The sequence below is a fragment of the Anas platyrhynchos genome, chromosome 7 (genome assembly GCF_047663525.1).
Source record: "Anas platyrhynchos isolate ZD024472 breed Pekin duck chromosome 7, IASCAAS_PekinDuck_T2T, whole genome shotgun sequence".
Taxonomy (NCBI): domain Eukaryota; kingdom Metazoa; phylum Chordata; class Aves; order Anseriformes; family Anatidae; genus Anas; species Anas platyrhynchos.
Window position 1 is genome coordinate 17,954,018 of NC_092593.1, and position 19,878 is coordinate 17,973,895.

At 37.3% G+C, this 19,878-nt stretch overlaps 2 protein-coding genes across 10 annotated transcripts in view; one reads left to right on the forward strand and one right to left on the reverse strand.

The window, feature by feature from the left end:
• SLC4A10 (solute carrier family 4 member 10) overlaps positions 1–19,878 on the forward strand; it is a 157,076-nt gene that overhangs the window by 119,418 nt on the left and 17,780 nt on the right. For all 9 annotated transcript variants that reach the window (XM_038182598.2, XM_038182601.2, XM_038182596.2 and 6 more), the window contains 5 exons: positions 393–638; positions 14,195–14,300; positions 17,252–17,413; positions 17,669–17,782; positions 18,161–18,322. In XM_038182598.2, coding sequence (XP_038038526.1) covers positions 393–638; positions 14,195–14,300; positions 17,252–17,413; positions 17,669–17,782; positions 18,161–18,322 — 790 coding nt within the window. The remainder of the gene's footprint in view (positions 1–392; positions 639–14,194; positions 14,301–17,251; positions 17,414–17,668; positions 17,783–18,160; positions 18,323–19,878) is intronic.
• Positions 16,250–19,878, reverse strand: part of LOC101798883 (dipeptidyl peptidase 4) — a 63,593-nt gene continuing 59,964 nt past the window's right edge. The window contains exon 27 of the transcript XR_011810605.1: positions 16,250–16,921. The gene's annotated coding sequence lies outside the window, so the exon portion shown is untranslated. The remainder of the gene's footprint in view (positions 16,922–19,878) is intronic.

Consider the following 19,878-nt stretch of genomic DNA (forward strand, 5'->3'; position numbering starts at 1 on the left):
GACTTATTTGTACGCAAACATGTTTGAGATGGGTGAGATCATGATATGCATCATTGCTAAGGTGTTTTTGGGTAAAATTAGAAACATTGATCACCAAATTCCAAGATCTGAAGAAATAAGATCAGGAATTTGTTTTGGAGTGGACTGCTTAGGCTTTTGGAGACTGAAAATTATTCAGTGACTGTGAGAAGTCTATTGTTGGTAATGCAAAAAGGGTGGGTTGGTTCTGCTCCCCACCCTCCTACCTGCTCCTTGCCTTTCCTCTGCTGCTCCCCAAGCTGTATCCAAAATAAACCCATCCCTAGGAAAAACAATTTTGGACCTGCTTCTTCTACATCTAGGAAACTGTGGCTGGACAGAAGTTAAACTGTATTTATTTATTTTTTCTTTAGAGAGTATGGATTGTCATACCTTTCTCTGAGAGCTAGCATTGGACTGTGGACTGCAATCCTGTGCATCATCCTTGTTGCAACTGATGCAAGCTCCCTAGTCTGCTATATTACACGGTTTACTGAAGAAGCTTTTGCTTCTCTTATCTGCATCATTTTCATTTATGAGGCCTTAGAGAAGCTATTTCATCTCAGTGAAACATACCCAATCAACATGCATAATGATTTGGATCTTCTGACTAAATACTCGTAAGTACGATTTCTTCTCTTACCACTGGGGTTTTTTCATGGGTGATGATGTTTCTGATGTCTAGTGCACAGCAGGAAAAGTTTGTGTTGTGAACTTAACATGTAGAAGCCATTGAGTTAGGCATGATTCTGGCAAATGGAAGTAGTCATTACTAGAGGTATCAAACTCTAATCTTAAGTAAAAATATCTTGACTTGGAGTTTTGGAAGGGTTACATGCATGAAAGTTGGGAGTCCTACAATAAAAGAGAATCTCAGAGCAACTTCAGCTTTAGGTTTTTATTGACATTTTTATTTAACCAGGTGCAACTCAATGAACTCCTAGTATAACTTTGTACTGGTGCTTCATAATATTTTATTGAGCATTCAGGCATATTTTTATATCATATTTGTTTTTTTCTTCAAATTGAGATATTCACCTATATAAAAATTTGATGTACCTCCCTTTATTTTAGACTCCATGGCAGCTAAGGTTCAAGCTCCGAGAACTGGAGAGGATTCAGAGCTGTTAGGTGCTTCTCAGAAGTGATTGATTTTGTCATAATCAATTTGTTCTTAATAAGATTTTTAATATGACTCCATTTAAGCACCTGTGCTTTACTATGTATGACAAGGTTTGACGAGTGTTTTTTTGATTAGGAGTGTTAATAAAGGACAAGGTCCTAATCTGGTTTGAGGCCAATTAAGCCTAGTCACCCCAGCAACTAAAATGTCATTAAAAAGCATTTTCGGAGAAGATCCGCCCCCATAAATGTCTTTGTTATTCCACTGAACCCATTTGAACCCTCTGCATGAGCAGGGTGGGGCCCAAAAGAAACAATGCTTGAACAGTGCCACGTCTTCTGTTCAGTGGAAAAACAGGAGTGTCTCAAACAAATGTCTCATTTGCATTGTAAGCTGAGAAAAACAAAACACAGCAACAGAGAAAATATGTTGTCATCACTAGTAAAATAGGTAGTAGAACCTGAATCTGTGTGCATATCTTAATATAAAGAACAAGTTAAAATATAGAAACTGTAGTTAGTTCTGCTGTGACATGCTCTGTCATCATGCAGAAAAATAGTATTTTTCTCTAAGAGTTTAATTGGTAGACAAAGAAATCTTAGTTTGAAGAGAAGGCAGTAAACATCAAGAATAGACCATGAATGCAGTTAGATTATATCCTGATCTCATTTAACTTAATGAAGTTGATGTTTTACTCTAAAGAGCCTTATATAGAACAGTATTTATGGATTTTCTTTTCCTATACCACTTCAAAGTAGCTGTGTCAGAGGGAAACAGAATAAAATGTTCTCACATTGTTTTGACAAACAGATGTTGAAATACTATACAAAGACAAAATTTTATTCAGAAACCATTTAGCAAGCAGAGCTTAGATGTTAAAATATGTAATGAAAAACAAAAATAGGGATGTTATGTATCCATGGTAAGCTGGTTTTATTTGTTTTTAGCTGCAAATCTATTTGAGATTTCAGAAAGGTAAATTAACAGTCTTGCTTTGTATAGGGGTACAGTGATAGGTATCTCTACATTTTATGATAAAGTTTTATCATTCTCCTTCTTAGATTTAAAATCAATGTATTTGTTTTTATTTAAAATCCCATTCACTGATCAGAATGCCAAAATGATTTTTGATGAGTGCTCTTTACTCGCTGCCTGTTGTTAGTAACTGTCTTTGAATACAGAACATGCAGAGTGGGCACGCACTCACAAACACACACACACACACATAAGAAAAAAAAAAGAAAAAAAGAAGAAAAAAGGCAGCAATTGTCACCCTCCAATTGAGGCTATTGACCTGTCCTCTAGTGTTGGAATACCAGCACAAAAGTTTTAGAGCTTTCCAAATGCAATTACTGAAGGACAAACATCTTCCAGATGTTTGTTGACTACTGCCTGATGATTTCAAGCAAATACATAAGTATCTTGATCAAAATTGTATGATAAAATGGTCATGTACAATTATTTATAGGGTTATCATTTCAAACGTATATTCTCAGTTATTCATTCACCCTGAATAGTGCAAATAAATTGACTTCTCAGCTCTTACATTATCTCAGCACTTATGGCATCTGTTATATCTTCTACTTGCAGCAACAGCCTATTTATTACTAATAGTATGACCATGGCAACTGACCCCTCTAATGTCAAAACGAGTAGCTGTAGGCATAATTATAGGCAGCATAGTTCTTAAGAGATGTGGCTTATATATTTTTTACATTAAACCTGATTGTTGGAGACATCAGTATGCATATTGATTATCTTGCATCTAATTCACTGTCTGCTCTGCTGTCTAAGAGCCCATCTGCTTGTTCCAAGGATCTGTGCACTGAACATTGCAAAGTGGTAATTCCAGCCTCTTCTGTTCCCTCCCCTCCCCTCCACCATGGTTTGTCTTAGTTCTTCAGAACTGGCCCCAAAAATTGGGAGAGCTGAAAGATGTGCTGTGTTGGAGCATTTGCACCTCAGCTGTCCAAATTACCAGTGCATTCACAAAACGCTGGGTGCATCCTGAACTCGACAAGTCTGCAGCACAGATATGTGCATATTACTCTGTCCAGACACATTGTCCATTTGCCCAGGACATGAAGGTATCTCAATTATCATTTGCATGTGATCATCACAAGATAAAAAATAAACAATTCAAATTTCAAAAATTCCTGAGTAAAAAAGACCTGTCAGTGGAAATGTTGATATAACTGTACCTATATTGCTGAGGCTAACATTTGATTTTTGCAAGTCATGTTTGGTCCTTGAAAAACTGAATTTTACATTCCTTGATATATCTGGAGTGTGTGAACACCCAGCAAATTAACTGTCTCTGTGATATACAGTGTTTGATAGCGATGATGATTCATCTAGCTAATACTGTGATTTTTTTTTCCCTTTCTTTAAATATTCTGGGAAAAAAACAAACCAAAAAAAATTTTGAGGGAAATAAAATTCTAATTAACAAAAATCATAGAACTTACATTGTTACATGATTGCTTTTTCATTCAAATACCAAGTCCGGTTTTCTCAAATGTTATAATAATGGAATGGTTTGGATTGGAAGGGACTTTAAAGATCATCTGATTCCATCCCCCCTGCCATGGGGACACCTTCTGCTAGACCAGATTGCTCAAGGCTGCATTCAAGTTGGCCTTGAACACCTCCAGGGATGGGGTATCCACAGCTTCTGTGGGCAGCCTGTTCCAGTCTTTCACTCTCATAGTAAAGAATTTATTCTTTAAACATCTATTTGAAACCTACCTTTTTTTTTTTTTTTTTTTTTGGTTTAAAACCTTTACTACTTGTCCTATCCCTGACAAAAAGCCCCTCCCCAGCTTTCCTGTAGGCCCACTTGAGGTACTAGAAGACTGCCATAAGGTCTCCATGGAGCCCTGTGGTGCAGTCAGAGAAGCTTACTGGCAGAGCTTGAAACCTTACTGAGATTGAAAATAAAAACATTACAGTTTTTAAAAATTATATGCTTAATACTTTCTTTTGGTTCAAGAATTTTTTAATTGATGTATTTAAATAATTCCAAAAGCACTTAACCTATTTGGACCGAGACATTATGAAGGTAAAACAAGTATACAACTTTTCAAAAAGGAAGTTAGTTAAAATACAAACAGTCTGGAATATGATTTCAAAATAACGTTCAAGGAAAACAAACATTCAGTCTTGCAAATCAGAGTCAGCACCATATTTCAATTATGTTACCGGGGTGTTTTTCCTAAGTTTCAGAGCTATATTCCTTCAAATTTCATCTGAAAAAAAGCCATCATAGTCCATTTGCTTCCAGGTAAATGGAAAGACCTCATCTTCCTTTCTTCAAGGAAAAATCTCTCCCTTCATTCCATATTCCAAAGGCTAACAGTGTTTTCTTAATAGTCTGGTTCCTTCAGCACACATTGCCAGGAGGAGTTCAAGGGACTGATTTCATTTCCCTCACTGTTAAAACTGATTTTCCCTTTTCAGCATATTTGTAAACATTTTCATCTGATGCCAGCCTTTTCCATGCACCCAGTTTACCAGTGAAAATGGGTGCAGAAAGTTACTGTTGCTGCTATGGTTCCTTCTGCATAGACAGCCAGGAACAGCTTTGGCTTACCCTCCGGACCTGTTTGAATAACTCTACATGTCTTTATCAATTCCAGAAAGATCCATAAGTTCCAGAAGGATCTTACTAGAAGACAAGTAAGCTCAAAAACTTACTTGAAGTAAAAACCTCAGTTTTATGGACTTGAATTTGGGGACTTTCATGTGAAATGAGAAGACTTTTCTGCAGCATCTGACTCCAGTCCTATTTGTAGTTCAAATGGGTAGCAGACTTGAACTGAAACTGGTCCTGTCCTTAAAGGACCAGCATACTCTGTTACAGAAGCTAATTAGTATCTGCTGTTTTGCTAATTAAAACAGCTGTTTGCATTTTTTATCTTTGGGGATTTTAAAGACAAGTTTTTAATTGTTAGTAAAGCCTTGGCAGTTCTTTAATTAGCAATGGGTGAACTTCAAAAGGTTGAGCAACTCATTTCTCTTTGGATGCTTTGCCAAAGCTTATGTAAATCTTTATCTCAAATCTGCAATTCTGTACTAGAAAACTCAGGTTATACTGTAAAATTCCTGTTTTCTGTATTCTCACTGTTGTCTACTAAAAACAAAAGAAGAAAAATAGGTCAGGGTAATGAATATATTTGAAGCGTTGGTCTAAGCTGTGGCCTAGCCCTTCTCCTGTATCATGTGGCCTTTCTAAGGATGCTCTGATGTCCATAGGTTTGCATCCCAGTATTGTTGCCTTTGTCTTAGTGAAGAAATGACTTTGACTCAGGAAAAGTCATTGGTGTGCTGCTAGTATCATCTTTTGGAGTACTAGAAAGACAAAGAAAACATTTTAAATGGTTTGTATTTCAAACAGATTGTAACCATATTTCAAGTGAGAAAGACGTATTTTGGGTGGGTTTGACTTCTGTCATAAACAATCTCCATTGCAGGATTTTGATAGAAAAGACTTCACTACATATATCTCCTCTTGCATTTAAGAGCATAGAAATCATTACTAGTATCTGCCATAATAAACCTTAGAAGACTATAAAAAGAGCATTTAGAACAGCTTTGTTTTATTTTTTATTAGATTGCACATTCCCAAATATTTGAAAATCAGCTCAAATTCCTCCTAAAAGTATTCTTATTTATTATTTTACAACTTTAGGTAGAATATATTAATTTTTTACAGAATCCTATCAAATTCAAAAAGACAAAAGTATCTTTTGTTGCATGATCTAATGAGCGTATAACTAGTCCTGATGCACTTTTTACTCTTTCTCTTTGTTATGTTTGTTTGTTACTTTGCATTAAAATGTTGGTCATGATCCTCAGATGATCTTTCAGGAAAATCGGTTAACTTTTTCTTAAAGTGCCATCTTTAGACTATAGGTAATAAGGACTTAAGGACTAGATCAAAAAAAAAGGACAAAGGCAACCTGATTTTCAGTTTGCTGCTGAGGTGCAGTTTTTTTCCCTTAAGATGCATTTTTTTAAAGGAATTTAAATACAGTAGCTGTAGTGTTTATTAAATGAAATATGCATATTTTTTGGTCTGGGCTTTCTATTTTTTCTTTCTTAGTATTTTTTTTTTTTTTACTGTGACCTTTTTGTATTTGTCATGCCATTAGCATTTGTAGGTTGGCATAGCAACTCTTATTTCTGCATTCTCCTCCTCCTGCTTTTTCCTACTCCCATAGCAAATATATCTCCAGTTAGTGAATTCTGTCTGTAACACTGATGCACATCAGTTTTAATGTGTACGTTAAATATTGCTAGGAAAGGAGACCTCTGTTACTGAGTAGATCGAAAATAGAGGTTCTCAAAAGGAAAACAAAATGAAAATCCTGGATGAAAGTAATGAGATTTAGAAAACAATCCAGTATTCTTTAAAAGACAAACATTTTAAGATAGCTGTCTGTGAATACAGAAGATAAATTATTTCTCTGAGCGAGGTTCAGATCTTGGGACTTTATATACCTTCTGTTTTTTATCAATCCTTTTTTTCAGAGAGGTAGATTCATGTTGTTTTTAATAATTCTTTACCAGAAGTTACTCAATTATTAACAGATTACATTGAATAATTTTAAAGTGATTTCTTGGCATAGTAATATGCATATTACAATCTGTCTTGGTATTGACATGCACTTAAGAATTAGGAGTAGAAAATCCCACTCTGATGTAATTAAGGAGCCAAGATCATGTCAATCTCAGTATCTTTTGCAGGCTATAGAAAACCATTGCTTCTAGAAGTCATTGTGAAGATCAGCTTTGTGCATACCACTATCTGCACAAACAAGCTTTAAATCTTTCAATGTATATATATATATATAGAGAGAGAGAGAGAGAATATATTGATATTAATCAAATACATTATTACTGGATACAAATTACATTCTTCTTTGTATTCCTTGAGTTGCAGGTGGAATGAGTAGTCACTAATGATGAGCACATTGGCTTCTCATTGGGATCCCAAACATACCGTTGAATTCCAGTTCATGTAATGATTTCTTTGTAGGCAGATATGAATATAGATTTTCTTCCCCCATTTGTAACTTTTTTTCCCCTACAGTTAAGTAACTGTGCGGTATCCTCTGTTTCTTCCCCTAAGAATGTCCCTCTTCTACCCAGAACCATGCTACTGTCATCACCATTTTTTAGTGCTGGTTCTCTTCTGCTTCCTAACAAATCCTGGAATCCAGAAATAATTTTGCTTTATTCTAGGACTTCCCTATCTCTCCTCAACCCAACTGACTTGTTTTATTTTCTCCTTCTGTTGAGTCCAGTAGGTGCTCACCTAGCTTCATTCTTTCCTATTCCCTACGCCCTCTGCTTTGGAATAGGATCTCTGTGTTAAGTAATTCTGCATGGCAATCATCTGGTCTATACAATGTTGTCTTAATCTGGAAAAAATTATGTACAATCCTTGGATTACATTTATAGTATATTTGTGTATTGGAACACTACATTTGAATGATCAAAAATTAATGTTAATCTGACCATATAGTTTGTAAATCTCTTCTCAGATATAAGTGATTTATTTTTTTAACTTTGGAAGTGGGGTGAGATTACAACCTAGAACTATTTCTGAGTGAAAACTTTCAGATGAATAATGAAAATGAGAAATGTCCCACATAATAACACGGATTTTCTTCAAGATAAACTCTCTCCATAGCAGTTACATACCATAATATTGCTAAGAATGAGTGGACTGCATTCTGCACCTGGCAGCTAATAAAGACCAGTCTTTATGACTGACAGACAAGTTTAACAAAACTGCAATATAACTATAAATCTGTTTTCTAGACTTTTCCTTCGGGATAACAATGTTCTTCTTAGGAGCTGTCCAAAGAAACCCAATTCTTTGTGATTTGTTCACTGTGACACCAGTTGCGTCATCCTCCCCCCCCCCAATATATTAATATAGATATATTTATGTGTACATTAATTTGTTGTGCTGCTGAGTGCAATATTTAGATACTTCTACGGTTTTTTTTCCTCCTCAACTTCACCAACTAAGCTATATAGACTTCCAAATTTGCAGAATATACTTAGATGCCTACTGATTGTCAGAGAGGGGCTACTTAACTTAATGACTCAATGGTCTAATTCAGGATGGCAGATCTCATTAATAAATGAAAAAAAAAAATCATCTTGCCGTGACAGCTGTGCCTTGAAAGGATTTCATGATACTGAGAATAGAACTCAACTGACAAGTCTATTTCCCATCAGTATTAATTATTTTGCTTCCAGTTTCTTTTCCACTGAGACCTTGGTTTCATTGTTATGAATGTTGACATGAGAAGGAGTATGGTAAATATAATGCCAGGGATATACAGGTGTTGTACATATGGGACAGCAGAGGAGATGAAGTCTATGATGCTGTTGTCTCTTTTTGTGTAGCAGCTGGACAAACAGAAGGACTCTTCAAGTACTCATAAGAGTCACATGAAAACAGTATATTTGGAGACAACCTAAACATGCGTGGCATTCTGATACTGCTGAGCTTTCCTTCAGCCTTGTAAATACAATATTAGCAATGCTTATGTGTATGTTATAATGCATTACTTTTAAAATGAAAATAGTGATGTTATCTTCAACTTCCTATGATGTTCTTACTCTGCTATGTTATCAATGCACAGCATACGCATAGAGCATAGTCTGCTTCTTAGGGGAAAAACTTCCTACTCTTTACCAAATATGTGTTCTGATATTTTGTGAGACATGTTGTTTAACCAAACACATTTTGGAGCTTATTTGTCATAGTTGTCTGTATTTTTTTTTTATAAATATAAATATTCATATAAAGTAAATCTCATTCTCTATATTAAGTGAGCCCAAAAGAGATTTTTCCCTTCCAGGAAAGGGAAATAGTGTGTTAGCTAATCATGAGGAAGCTCCAGTTGTACCTTTTATAGAGCTGAGCCTTATCTAGTATTAATAGATGTCGTTTTTAGTATGTACATGCTGGAAATACAAGAACTCTAAAACAGAACCTTATGAGTTGCATAAAATACTTAGTAGGAAGTGTTTCCCAGCCTTGAAAAGAACATACTGTAAAATGGCAGTTGCCTAGGGATGAGTGGCCGTGAGGCTTCCAAAGGAGCTGCACCATGTAAGGGTTATTTATTTACTCACAAAAACACCATGCAAGTTCTTACATTGTAATGGCAGCAGAATGGGCTCACACCATGCTGCACAGCGTGGGGAGGAGGGTGTGCTCAATGGAGCTTCATAAGCACATGGAGAACGAGCTTGAAGAATTGGGGATGAGAGGTAGAAATTAGGGATTCTTGCACCAGACTTACGTTAATTTTGATCAAGTAAATAGGCCTAGGGAATATGTTTCTTGTTTTGTAGTAAAAAGGTACGCTCAGGATTGTTTTAGTACAGAACCTTTCACCTGACTGGTTACTGAGCAACAGTGATTTTATTGCTGATAAAAGGGGGGGAGGGGACAACTTTACATGTAAAACAACCAGTTTCTAATTTACCAACCCATATTCTTTTTCCCATTGTCCAAAGGAAGAGAGGTCATACAGACAAGTCTTTTCAGTGCTAATAGGGTTACTAATGACTGTTCCTTTGGGGGGAACACTAATAGTAGTTTGAGGTGTCCTGAAGCTGTGGTTGTCAAACCCTAGCTCTGCTTTTTGAAAACAGAACAAGATGCAGAAAATGTCATGCACAGTGAAGTTAATGATGGTTGCCTAAAATTAATGAAACTTAAGAAAAAATCATCAGATTAGCAGCAGAGGGTTTTATTATTATTATTATTATTATTGCTATTATTTTTTTTTACTGTAGTGACACCTATGCTTTTGCCACCACAACTAATGTCAGATTCTTTCCTGCCTATATTCTAGCCATGAAAAAAGCAATTTCTTCCTAGCCATGATGAAAAAGAATCAAATTAATCCTTCTGTATCTTTTGGCATAGCAAAGGTGATTGCTGGCTTGTTACCACCAATAGGCATAGCAGTATATGGCTTAGTTGCTACTGTATTTGGAGCTGAGTATGTTGCTTAGAAAATGTACTAATAGATGTATGTACAGTCTCTTGCTCATTGGTAACAGCATAAACTCCACATACATCTCTTGCAGTGGGCAAGTGCCTATGCCTAGCACCTTAAACAATTTTAAAAGGATTTAAGCACATTTGAGCTCATGGAGCAGATCCTCTTGGGAGTCATCATGCGGCACTTGAAGGGCAAGCAGGCGATCAGGCCCAGCCAGCATGGGTTTATGGAAGGCAGGTCCTGCTTGACGAACCTGATCTCCTTCTACGACAAAGTGACGCGCTGGGTGGACGAGGGAAAGGCTGTGGATGTGGTCTACCTTGACTTCAGCAAGGCTTTTGACACCGTCTCCCACAGCATTCTCCTCAAGAAACTGGCTGCTCTTGGCTTGGACTGGCGCACGCTTCGTTGGGTTAGAAACTGGCTGGATAGCCGGGCCCAAAGAGTTGTGGTAAATGGAGCCAAGTCCAGTTGGAGGCCAGTCACTAGTGGCGTCCCCCAGGGCTCGGTGCTGGGGCCGGTCCTCTTTAACATCTTCATCAATGATCTGGATGACGGCATTGAGTGCACCCTCAGTAAGTTTGCAGATGACACCAAGCTAGGTGCGTGTGTCGATCTGCTCGAGGGTAGGAAGGCTCTGCAGGAGGATCTGGATAGGCTGCACCGATGGGCTGAGGTCAACTGTATGAAGTTCAACAAGGCCAAGTGCCGGGTCCTGCACCTGGGGCGCAATAACCCCAAGCAGAACTACAGGCTGGGAGAGGAATGGTTGGAGAGCTGCCAGGCAGAGAAGGACCTGGGAGTGATGGTGGACAGTCGGCTGAATATGAGCCAGCAGTGTGCTCAGGTGGCCAAGAAGGCCAACGGCATCCTGGCTTGTATCAGAAACAGTGTGACCAGCAGGGCTAGGGAGGTGATCGTCCCCCTGTACTCGGCTCTGGTGAGGCCGCACCTTGAGTACTGTGTTCAGTTTTGGGCCCCTCGCTACAAGAAGGACATCGAGGTGCTTGAGCGGGTCCAAAGAAGGGCGACGAAGCTGGTGAGGGGCCTGGAGAGCAAGTCCTATGAGGAGCGGCTGAAGGAGCTGGGCTTGTTCAGCCTAGAGAAGAGGAGGCTCAGGGGTGACCTTATTGCTCTGTATAAGTACATTAAAGAAGGCTGTAGCGAGGTGGGGGTTGGCCTGTTCTCCCATGTGTCTGGTGACAGGACGAGGGGGAATGGGCTAAAGTTACGCCAGGGGAGTTTTAGGTTAGATGTTAGGAAGAATTTCTTTACTGAAAGGGTTGTTAGGCACTGGAACGGGCTGCCCAGGGAAGTGGTGGAGTCACCATCCCTGGAAGTCTTCAAAAGACGTTTAGATGTAGAACTTAGGGATATGGTTTAGTGGGTACTGTTAGTGTTAGGTTAGAGGTTGGACTCGATGATCTTGAGGTCTCTTCCAACCTAGAGATTCTGTGATTCTGTGAACCTTCAAGAAGCAATACAATTTTACTTAATTCCACCTTCTGAATAATAATTTATCAAGAAAATAGGAAGATGTGTTAGTAGTTATTAATTCAGTGTATTTTACTTTTTCTCCTGAGAGTTGACCTGTCTGTTAGAGTAAAAATGATGATGAAAGAGACTAATAGTTTTAAGAGATGAAAGTAGAAAGCCTTATTTCTCTAATGTGAGTTCCTCCTTGTCGGTCAGTTGTTTTGGGAAATAGTCATCATGCAGCAATTACATCTCTTATGAAATGCCACATTTTGGTAGTTACTCTTTTATATTCTGGCACTGGATGGCACTTCCAGTTGTGTATTCTGGGCTGGAGGGGGATTGTCATTCCATCTCCCATTTCTGTGATGCTAAGCAAAGATCTACTCTGACTTCAATTTTACCTCTTTCAGTAGGAAGCAGGATCCGATCTTTACAGTTAGGGCCTGATTCTGCTACCATTGAATGGCAAAAGCTGAGTGCAGAGTAAAGTTTTTTGTCTGTATGGGCAGAGTTTGCACAAGTCACTTCCAGAAGGATGATCTGCCAACAGTAAATGCCAACAAAACGTGGTACAGGCCAGACTCGAATGCTGTGAAGAAGGAAAGTGGTATTGATCTAGCAATGAACAGAGTGATGATCTCATCCGAAGGTGAATTACTTGAGTTGTATTGAACTATGCCTTCAACGGCCAGGTTTCTGAGTTTAAGGAAATAGAAAATTCTGGCTTCTCTATCTTCTAAATGGAACTTTGCAGTTTGCAGTACGTGTAGTTGTACTGTATAGTGTTGGTGACATGCACAGTCTTCCCTTCTAGTGATAAAGTGACTGTGATTGAACAGCCCACGTCACCTTGGCCTACTGTAATCAAATTCCAATGGGCCATCACCCAGAGTCTTCCCAGTCTGCGATCAGCGATGGACCACAGGGGGCAGGGAGCTCCTGTGCTCCCAGGAAACAATAGTAACCTGAAATAGCCACACTTGTATTGTTGCATGAACGTCAAATACTCCTTTGCAGTAGCATAGACATCCCATTTATTGACTTTATTATGCTACCTTAACTCACTGTTATTGATGTGCTTCATTTAATTATTTTGTAGTATTTTAAACATGCATTGAACACGCGTTCATTTTGCACTTGAGGCCTGATCCAAAGCATATTGTCTATTTGAAAGATCCAGTCTTCAATGACTTTTGGCTCAGGCCCTCGGTTTTTCTGAATGCCATTGCTTTTCTTTTTTTTTTTTTTCTTTTTGTTCATGGGCTGTAAGACTTTTTTCTTTCTCTTATAAATAGCTGCATTTATAATAAAAGCAAGGACTTGCACAAAGATAACCTGCATCTCTCCCACTCTCTGTATTAAATGCAGCTGTTTTGTCACATGTATAGTATTGTAATGGAAATACAATAGCACTAATCTGTACACATGATGTAGATGGCAGAAAGCCATATACAGAAAATACCACAATTTTATGTAGGAATCATCATCCTTGTTTTGTGGAAAGACAAATGTCCACAGAGAAAATTGATGGCTTAGCTAAGTGAATAAAGTGATACTCTGCTAGAATTGGAATGCAAATGTGTGCTTAATGGCTCTCTACTGTATAGTTAGATTTTATTCTGTACCCAGTTACTCCTGACACCTTTATCAGAAAAAGGAGTACAGAATTTATTTGCAGCTGTCATAAGCAAGTTAAAATATGAGCAGGATATATAGTACTATAGATTTTTGAAGTAGGATTAATTTGAAGAGAACTGCAAAGCACACTTGACATCTCAGAACCTAAAGAGTATCCTGCAGATTTTGAAGTCTTTGTCAAAGAAAAAGCCTCCCACAGTTGCTTCAGAGGCTTTAAAGACTTAATTTTTGTTTTAAATTGCCTTTTTGAAGTATTGTCCTCCCACACTGCCTCTTCACCTTTATGTATGTTAGAATACACAATTTAGAATGAAAAGTATGCTTTTAAAGTAGCTGTGGGGAAAGGAAAAACAACAGACACAAAAGTTCCCAGAGCCTTTGGTGCTGGTGATCTTGCAGAGATCAGTTGACCAGGTGCTTTGTCCGTTTTTCGCGCTAATGTGCTCTGGTAAAGAAAAAGAAACAGAATACAGACAGTTTGCATTTCAGAAACGTGTCAGCCCTGGAACTGTGCATAGTGTCTAATCCCATGTAGGGAAATACTGGTATAAGCTAGTGGAACAGGACTGGCACATTCTTAGTGTTAAAAACTCTGCTCAGGAGTATCAGTTGAATAGGAGGAAAATAGATGGAAAAACATGCTGTGGACAGTGGTTTAAATATGTCACGTTACGTACTATATATGCATATGCACCTCACAGCAAATTTTACTCTAGTAATAGCACTAGCTACTGAACTACAAATGGCTTTAAAGCATGCATTTACTGAATTCATTTAAACGAAGATTATATGGCAAAGTAGAGCACAATTTTAATATGTCATGAAGTTGATAATTTGGATTTGTATCAGACACATCTTTTATTATTAAAGAAAAGATACTGTTTTGTCTTTTCAGATGCAATTGTGTGGAACCAGAACACCCTAGCAATAAAACCTTGCAGTACTGGCAAGACTACAATATATCTGCATCTGATGTGCCATGGGGGAACCTCACTGTGTCAGTAAGTGAAATACTGGAATTTAGTAAATAAAGGTATAAGCATAAATAAGCATTTTTTCTATTCTTAAGCAACATATGTATAGGAAAAGTACTATGTTTTTTTCTGATCCTACTTGTTCAAATAAAGCATATAATATGCTTAACTGAACAAAAGTTAACATAAACTTCGTAGAATTCTCTCTTTTTGTAAACATTTTGGTAGATCATTATGCAGTCTTTGATAGTACACATTAAAGCAAGTATGTGCATTTTGTGCCCTGCTTTGGAAACTCCTTGACACACTAGCACAAGAGTTTGACTGAGATTAAGTCTAAACATGTCAAATGATAACGGATTTGTCCTAAATTCTGCCAGATGGCAAAACCAAAGTTCCCTTGTGTAGAAAGACTCTAGAAGCATTTATTTCCCCTAAAACATTCTTCCAGCTGTTCAGGCTATAAAGGAAAGGAAAGGGAGAAATTCTATATAGCTCCTGTTCAGTGGCCAAATTTCTCTTATCTAGGTCTTCAGTCTTACGGATTTCTTAGTTATGCAAATTATTTTACTGGGAGGAAGGACAGGAAAAATATATAGTTTGGGTTAGCTCACATGGATAAGTTGTTTCTAAATGGTACACTTTCCTACATTCAAAGGATTTACTATTTTAGATTTTACTTCTTTGAAGCAACTTTTGCAACCTGATTAAAGTGGCATATTGTGATCTAGCCAACAGTTTTTCTCGCAAAGATATAATTTCATTACAAAGCAAAAGAGAATTGAGTGATAAAGGCATAAAGCTAAAGGTTCAAAAAATAAACCAGAATTAACCCCATCATAAGCACAACCAAATGAAGTGCTTAAAGCCCAATCTGTCTTGACCATCTCCCACAGATTTTTTCCTTCAAAAGCAGGAATGCAGAACTGGTGTCTTTCTATCATGAGTAAGCAAGAGCATTCTTCCATGGCTGTTAATGTCTTGATAGCAAGGACTGCTCCTCAACTCTGTTGGTGTAGCAACAGCAGAGAGAAAGTTGAGAACTGCTGGCCTGAGGGATTCCAGCAATCCAGAATGAATATTCTCAAAACTGCAGCACACTCAAAGAGCATCTGTGCAGGGGCAGACTCCTCCTCTCACTTTCTCAGATCTCTGACAGTGTTTTTCAGAGTACATTTGCAGCTGAGGAGATTTAAAATAACAGATTTTGTTTTAACTATAAATGTAAAAGACCAGCTGCATTATATAAAACCCTTCAAAACTTCTAAAAACCTTATTACCAAAATTTGAGTTTACATGCATAGCAATATAACTGGCCAACTTTTCCTGTGAATCCCTATAATTGTCAAAGAAATATCCAAGTTTTTTCATACTTCATGCGTTTATTTCTTGCAAACATCATCAGTATACTTCAATTCTCCTATCCTATAGAAATGCAATAAAAGGTTATACCTAGTTGTCTATAAATATTTGGTCAGCCTTACCCCACTGTCTTTTCTGCTGCTCAGTTCTTTTTGTTGTTTCTTTTGTCTGATGTATGAGTTCTACATTTTTGGAGATTTAGGTTGGTCAGGAAAGACAAACACTTCTTAAAAGCCCACAGTAAGACCCACTAAGAACATTATTTTTATTTATTTATTGTTTTTTTTGCTGTCTAGGACAAACTAAACATGATCTGAGTTTTTATTCTGATGGTGACGAAGTCCTTTCGGTAGGTGTGTAGGTGCCTCTTCTTACACAAGGAATGTGTGTTATGCCAATGTCAACGTCTAGCTCAGGCCAGGATATGTCTTCTATTTGATGTTCCAAAATCTTGAGAATTTCCTGCTAAGTATTTCCTGAAATATTTTTTCCCAGCTAACGTCAATTTAATCAGTCAAAAGTACATCACATTTATCCTAGATATTATAAGAGGGAAAAAAAAAGAAAAAGAAAAAAGTTTTCCACTCCTTTGTCTCATGGCCTTTGAATAGAAATGTTTTGTTTTGTGTTGTTTTTCAAGCTAGCCTTTGTTCAAAGACAAAGTTTCTCATAACATGGCAAGCTGCAGTATTGTGATGTGCATTTGATGAGCCAATGACCCAGTTCATTTGAAACAAAGAGATCCTGATTTGTCAGGATATGGCTGTATGGAATCTCTGATTCTGGATGCTGTGTTTTTTTTTGTCTTAATATGCATGGAGGGTTTGGGGAAGGAGAAGGAAAGGATTGCAAGTCCAGAGCTTGTAGCTCCTATTTTTATAGCTACACTCTATTTCACTGCTTGTTAAGAAGTCTTGTTAAGACAAAGAAGTATGATTTTTAACAGCTAAGGATGCTACTGCAGAATTATCAGACACGTTTTCTACTGCACAGTTGATCTTAAATTATATTGGAAAAAATAATGCAGATTTTGGGTTCTGATACGTTTTACCTGATCACATTTTAAAGCAAAAGATAATTTGTGGAATGTGCCGCCCCCGTGTGGTATTAAATGTATTGGTCTCCTTTTAGATTAATACCGTACATTCCAAGTTGCTTTTTCCTTGCTTGACCTGCGAAGTTAAAACAAAAGTCAATTCTTGAGAATGAAGCAGGAATTCAGGAGCAGCCTTTCTCTTGGTTGTTTTCAAACTTTCCTTTATTGGAAGGAATTAGGAAGAGCAAACCTGTATTTGAAACAGAAAATAAATGAGTGTGTTCAGTTTGAAATAAATCTGCTTTTAAATTAATGACTTTCTTTATGGTATATTTTAGTCATATACTTTGTCATGTAATAGTTGTTAAAAAGGTGATTCTTTTGAGCGTTCGAGACTTTTCCACATAGACCATATAGAAATACTTGCAGCCTTACTTTTTCAATTAATAAATACCTAAAAATGACTTTACTATTTCTGTTAATACCATCTAGATTGCTTGTAATTTAGGAAAGTAATTGGAAAGAAAGTATCAGCATAAGCATACTTTTCAGAACAATACTATTTTGTTCTCCCTGATAGGAATGTAAAAAGTTTCATGGAGAGTTTGTTGGACGAGCCTGTGGTCATCATGGCCCTTACGTTCCAGATGTCCTCTTCTGGTCTGTCATATTATTCTTTTCTACAGTAACTCTGTCATCCACACTGAAGCAGTTCAAAACTAGCCGATACTTCCCAACAAAGGTGTGTGCCATTTGTTTAATTCAAAAGTTGTCATTAGTAATGTGTAAGCATGAATGCCATCTGCACTGCAAATTCAGTTTGCTGCTGGTAAAATGGACACTGTGTCTGTTCTCTGTTAAAAAATTGTACCAGAATAAATATGATTTTAGCTGTAAGCAAAAAATGTCTTGAAACTCTGAAAAGAAATGAGTCCTAATAGATCCTAAATGACATGAGTGCTTTTGTTAAAGTTGTCGTTTCTCTTGATAATCATAGGTGCGATCTGTTGTCAGCGATTTTGCTGTCTTTCTCACTATTTTGTCCATGGTTTTAATTGACTATGCCATTGGGATTCCATCACCAAAACTTCAGGTTCCAAATGCTTTTAAGGTAATTTGTTGATTAGTTGCACTGCCTTACTATTTTGATAAAATAGTGCACTATAGCAGTTTTATTATATATTCGTAGTCAGGGAGTAGTGATACTATGAAGAATTTGTTGTGCTCACCATATGCTATAAAACTGTTCTGATCAGTGGCCTGTGTAGTTGGGTGGGTCTCTTTCCAAATATAACCAAGTCTGCAGTACCCTAGATATATATCTTCTCTTTTTGATATTATAGGAAGTTTAGCATTTTTTTCTGTCATCCTGTATAGAGAGATAATTTATTAATTTTAAAGGAAATTGTATCCTAGAAATGTTTTTGTGTGTGTTCTTGTGTAGATAATCCTTGGATATCCTTAGTCATGCATGACTTTCTTTTTGTAGCCCACCAGAGATGATCGTGGATGGTTTATTACTCCTTTGGGGCCTAATCCTTGGTGGACAGTCATTGCAGCTGTAATTCCAGCCCTGCTTTGTACTATCCTTATCTTTATGGACCAGCAGATCACAGCTGTCATTATAAATCGAAAAGAACACAAACTAAAGGTATTCAGTCAAATAGTTCATTTTATTGTCATTTCCTGCCTCAGGTTATGTAATTTTATCTACTTATGTATTTTTATCTACTCGAGGATGCTAATTTATTTTATGCTATGTAGCACTGTTATTAAGCATTGTTATGCATTTTTCCATCAGTCTATGAAGTACAAGTCTTTACTAGTGTGATTTGGTACAGAGATTCTGAATCAATAAAATGCTATCCTCTATACTTTATTTGGAATATGATACCAATTCACCTTACAAAAAAAAAAAAAAGTTAATCATTTCCTTCGTCACTGTTATATTACCCCTTTAAAAGACACTGTTTGCCTACTGGACTGGACTTTGAAAAATCAGGGGTTATTTTGCATTACAAGATTTTTTTTCCTTTCTTCATCTTTCTCTGCACTTCTACCCATCTATTTTTTCATATGTCCTCCCTCTTAAAGAATGGAGGAGAATAAGACTGAACTTTAGAGGCACAATGGGTTCTTAAAACAACATAGGACAACTTCCTGCTCTGTTCTCTAACACTTTAGTTGCCTACAGATGGAGAGAGAAAAAGGGACATCACCCCTCTGAAAAACTGTTGGGCAAAATCTAGCAGCAGGTTTCTGTACATGTATATGCAGCGAGCTTAGGCTTTTTTTTTTGACATACTTTTAATAAGCAGCAATCCAAACCCAAGTTGCTTTAGCAAATGCATTTGCAACCTTCACTCTGCACTGCCTCTTCTTGGATGATTGTGACATTTGATATGTTCTTTTTTTGCCCTCTTTGTCAGCCTGGCTCTTCATGTCAATCCATAGCATTGCATGTGGTTAACTTGACAGATGCAGGAATTTGCTGCCAAGCTTTGGAATGTGTTTTTTCAGCACTGGCATCTGGGAGTCAGATGGTCCTCCTGGCTGCCCCCTTGTCTTGCTGCGTTTTAGTTTTGCTGGGGTCTGGTGTAGCATCACCTGTTGCTATGCTTCCTTTTCTTCCCATATGTCAGGTTCCTCAGATCATGTATGAATGTGAGGAAATGCTCTCGGATTCTGTATGCATTAGCAGATACATTCCTCATAAATGTGTCAGAAGGTAAAAAAAGGTGTCTCTGTTAGGATTTAGAATTAAACTCTTTCTTTGAGTGCATTGTGCATGTAACTAATATCTTTGTTTGACACGTCTCTGAGCTTGTCAAGATGTGTCTTGGAGATAAGACTCACGAGTGCTTTTGGGGAGTGAGGGAAGGCCGCTAGAGTTGGTTCTTTTCATTTTCTGTATTTTATATGAATTCCCCTTTTCAAATAAAGTAAGTAAATAAGATGGCATTTTCATTTTGATGTGGCTTGCATTTTCATAAACCCAGACACTTCCCATTTTAGAAATTAAAGTTGTCTTCAGAAAGATATGACTTGTTTGCTTCCAGCTCGTTCTTCCCCTCTTTTTTTATACTTCCCATAGCAAATTCTAAATAGTGCACATTTCAGCTTTTGGCAGTCTCTGTAGCAAACCCTTCCAAGTTTAGTTTAGTTACTTTTTTTATGTCAAAAGGCATTTGCATGGGTTTACAGGCA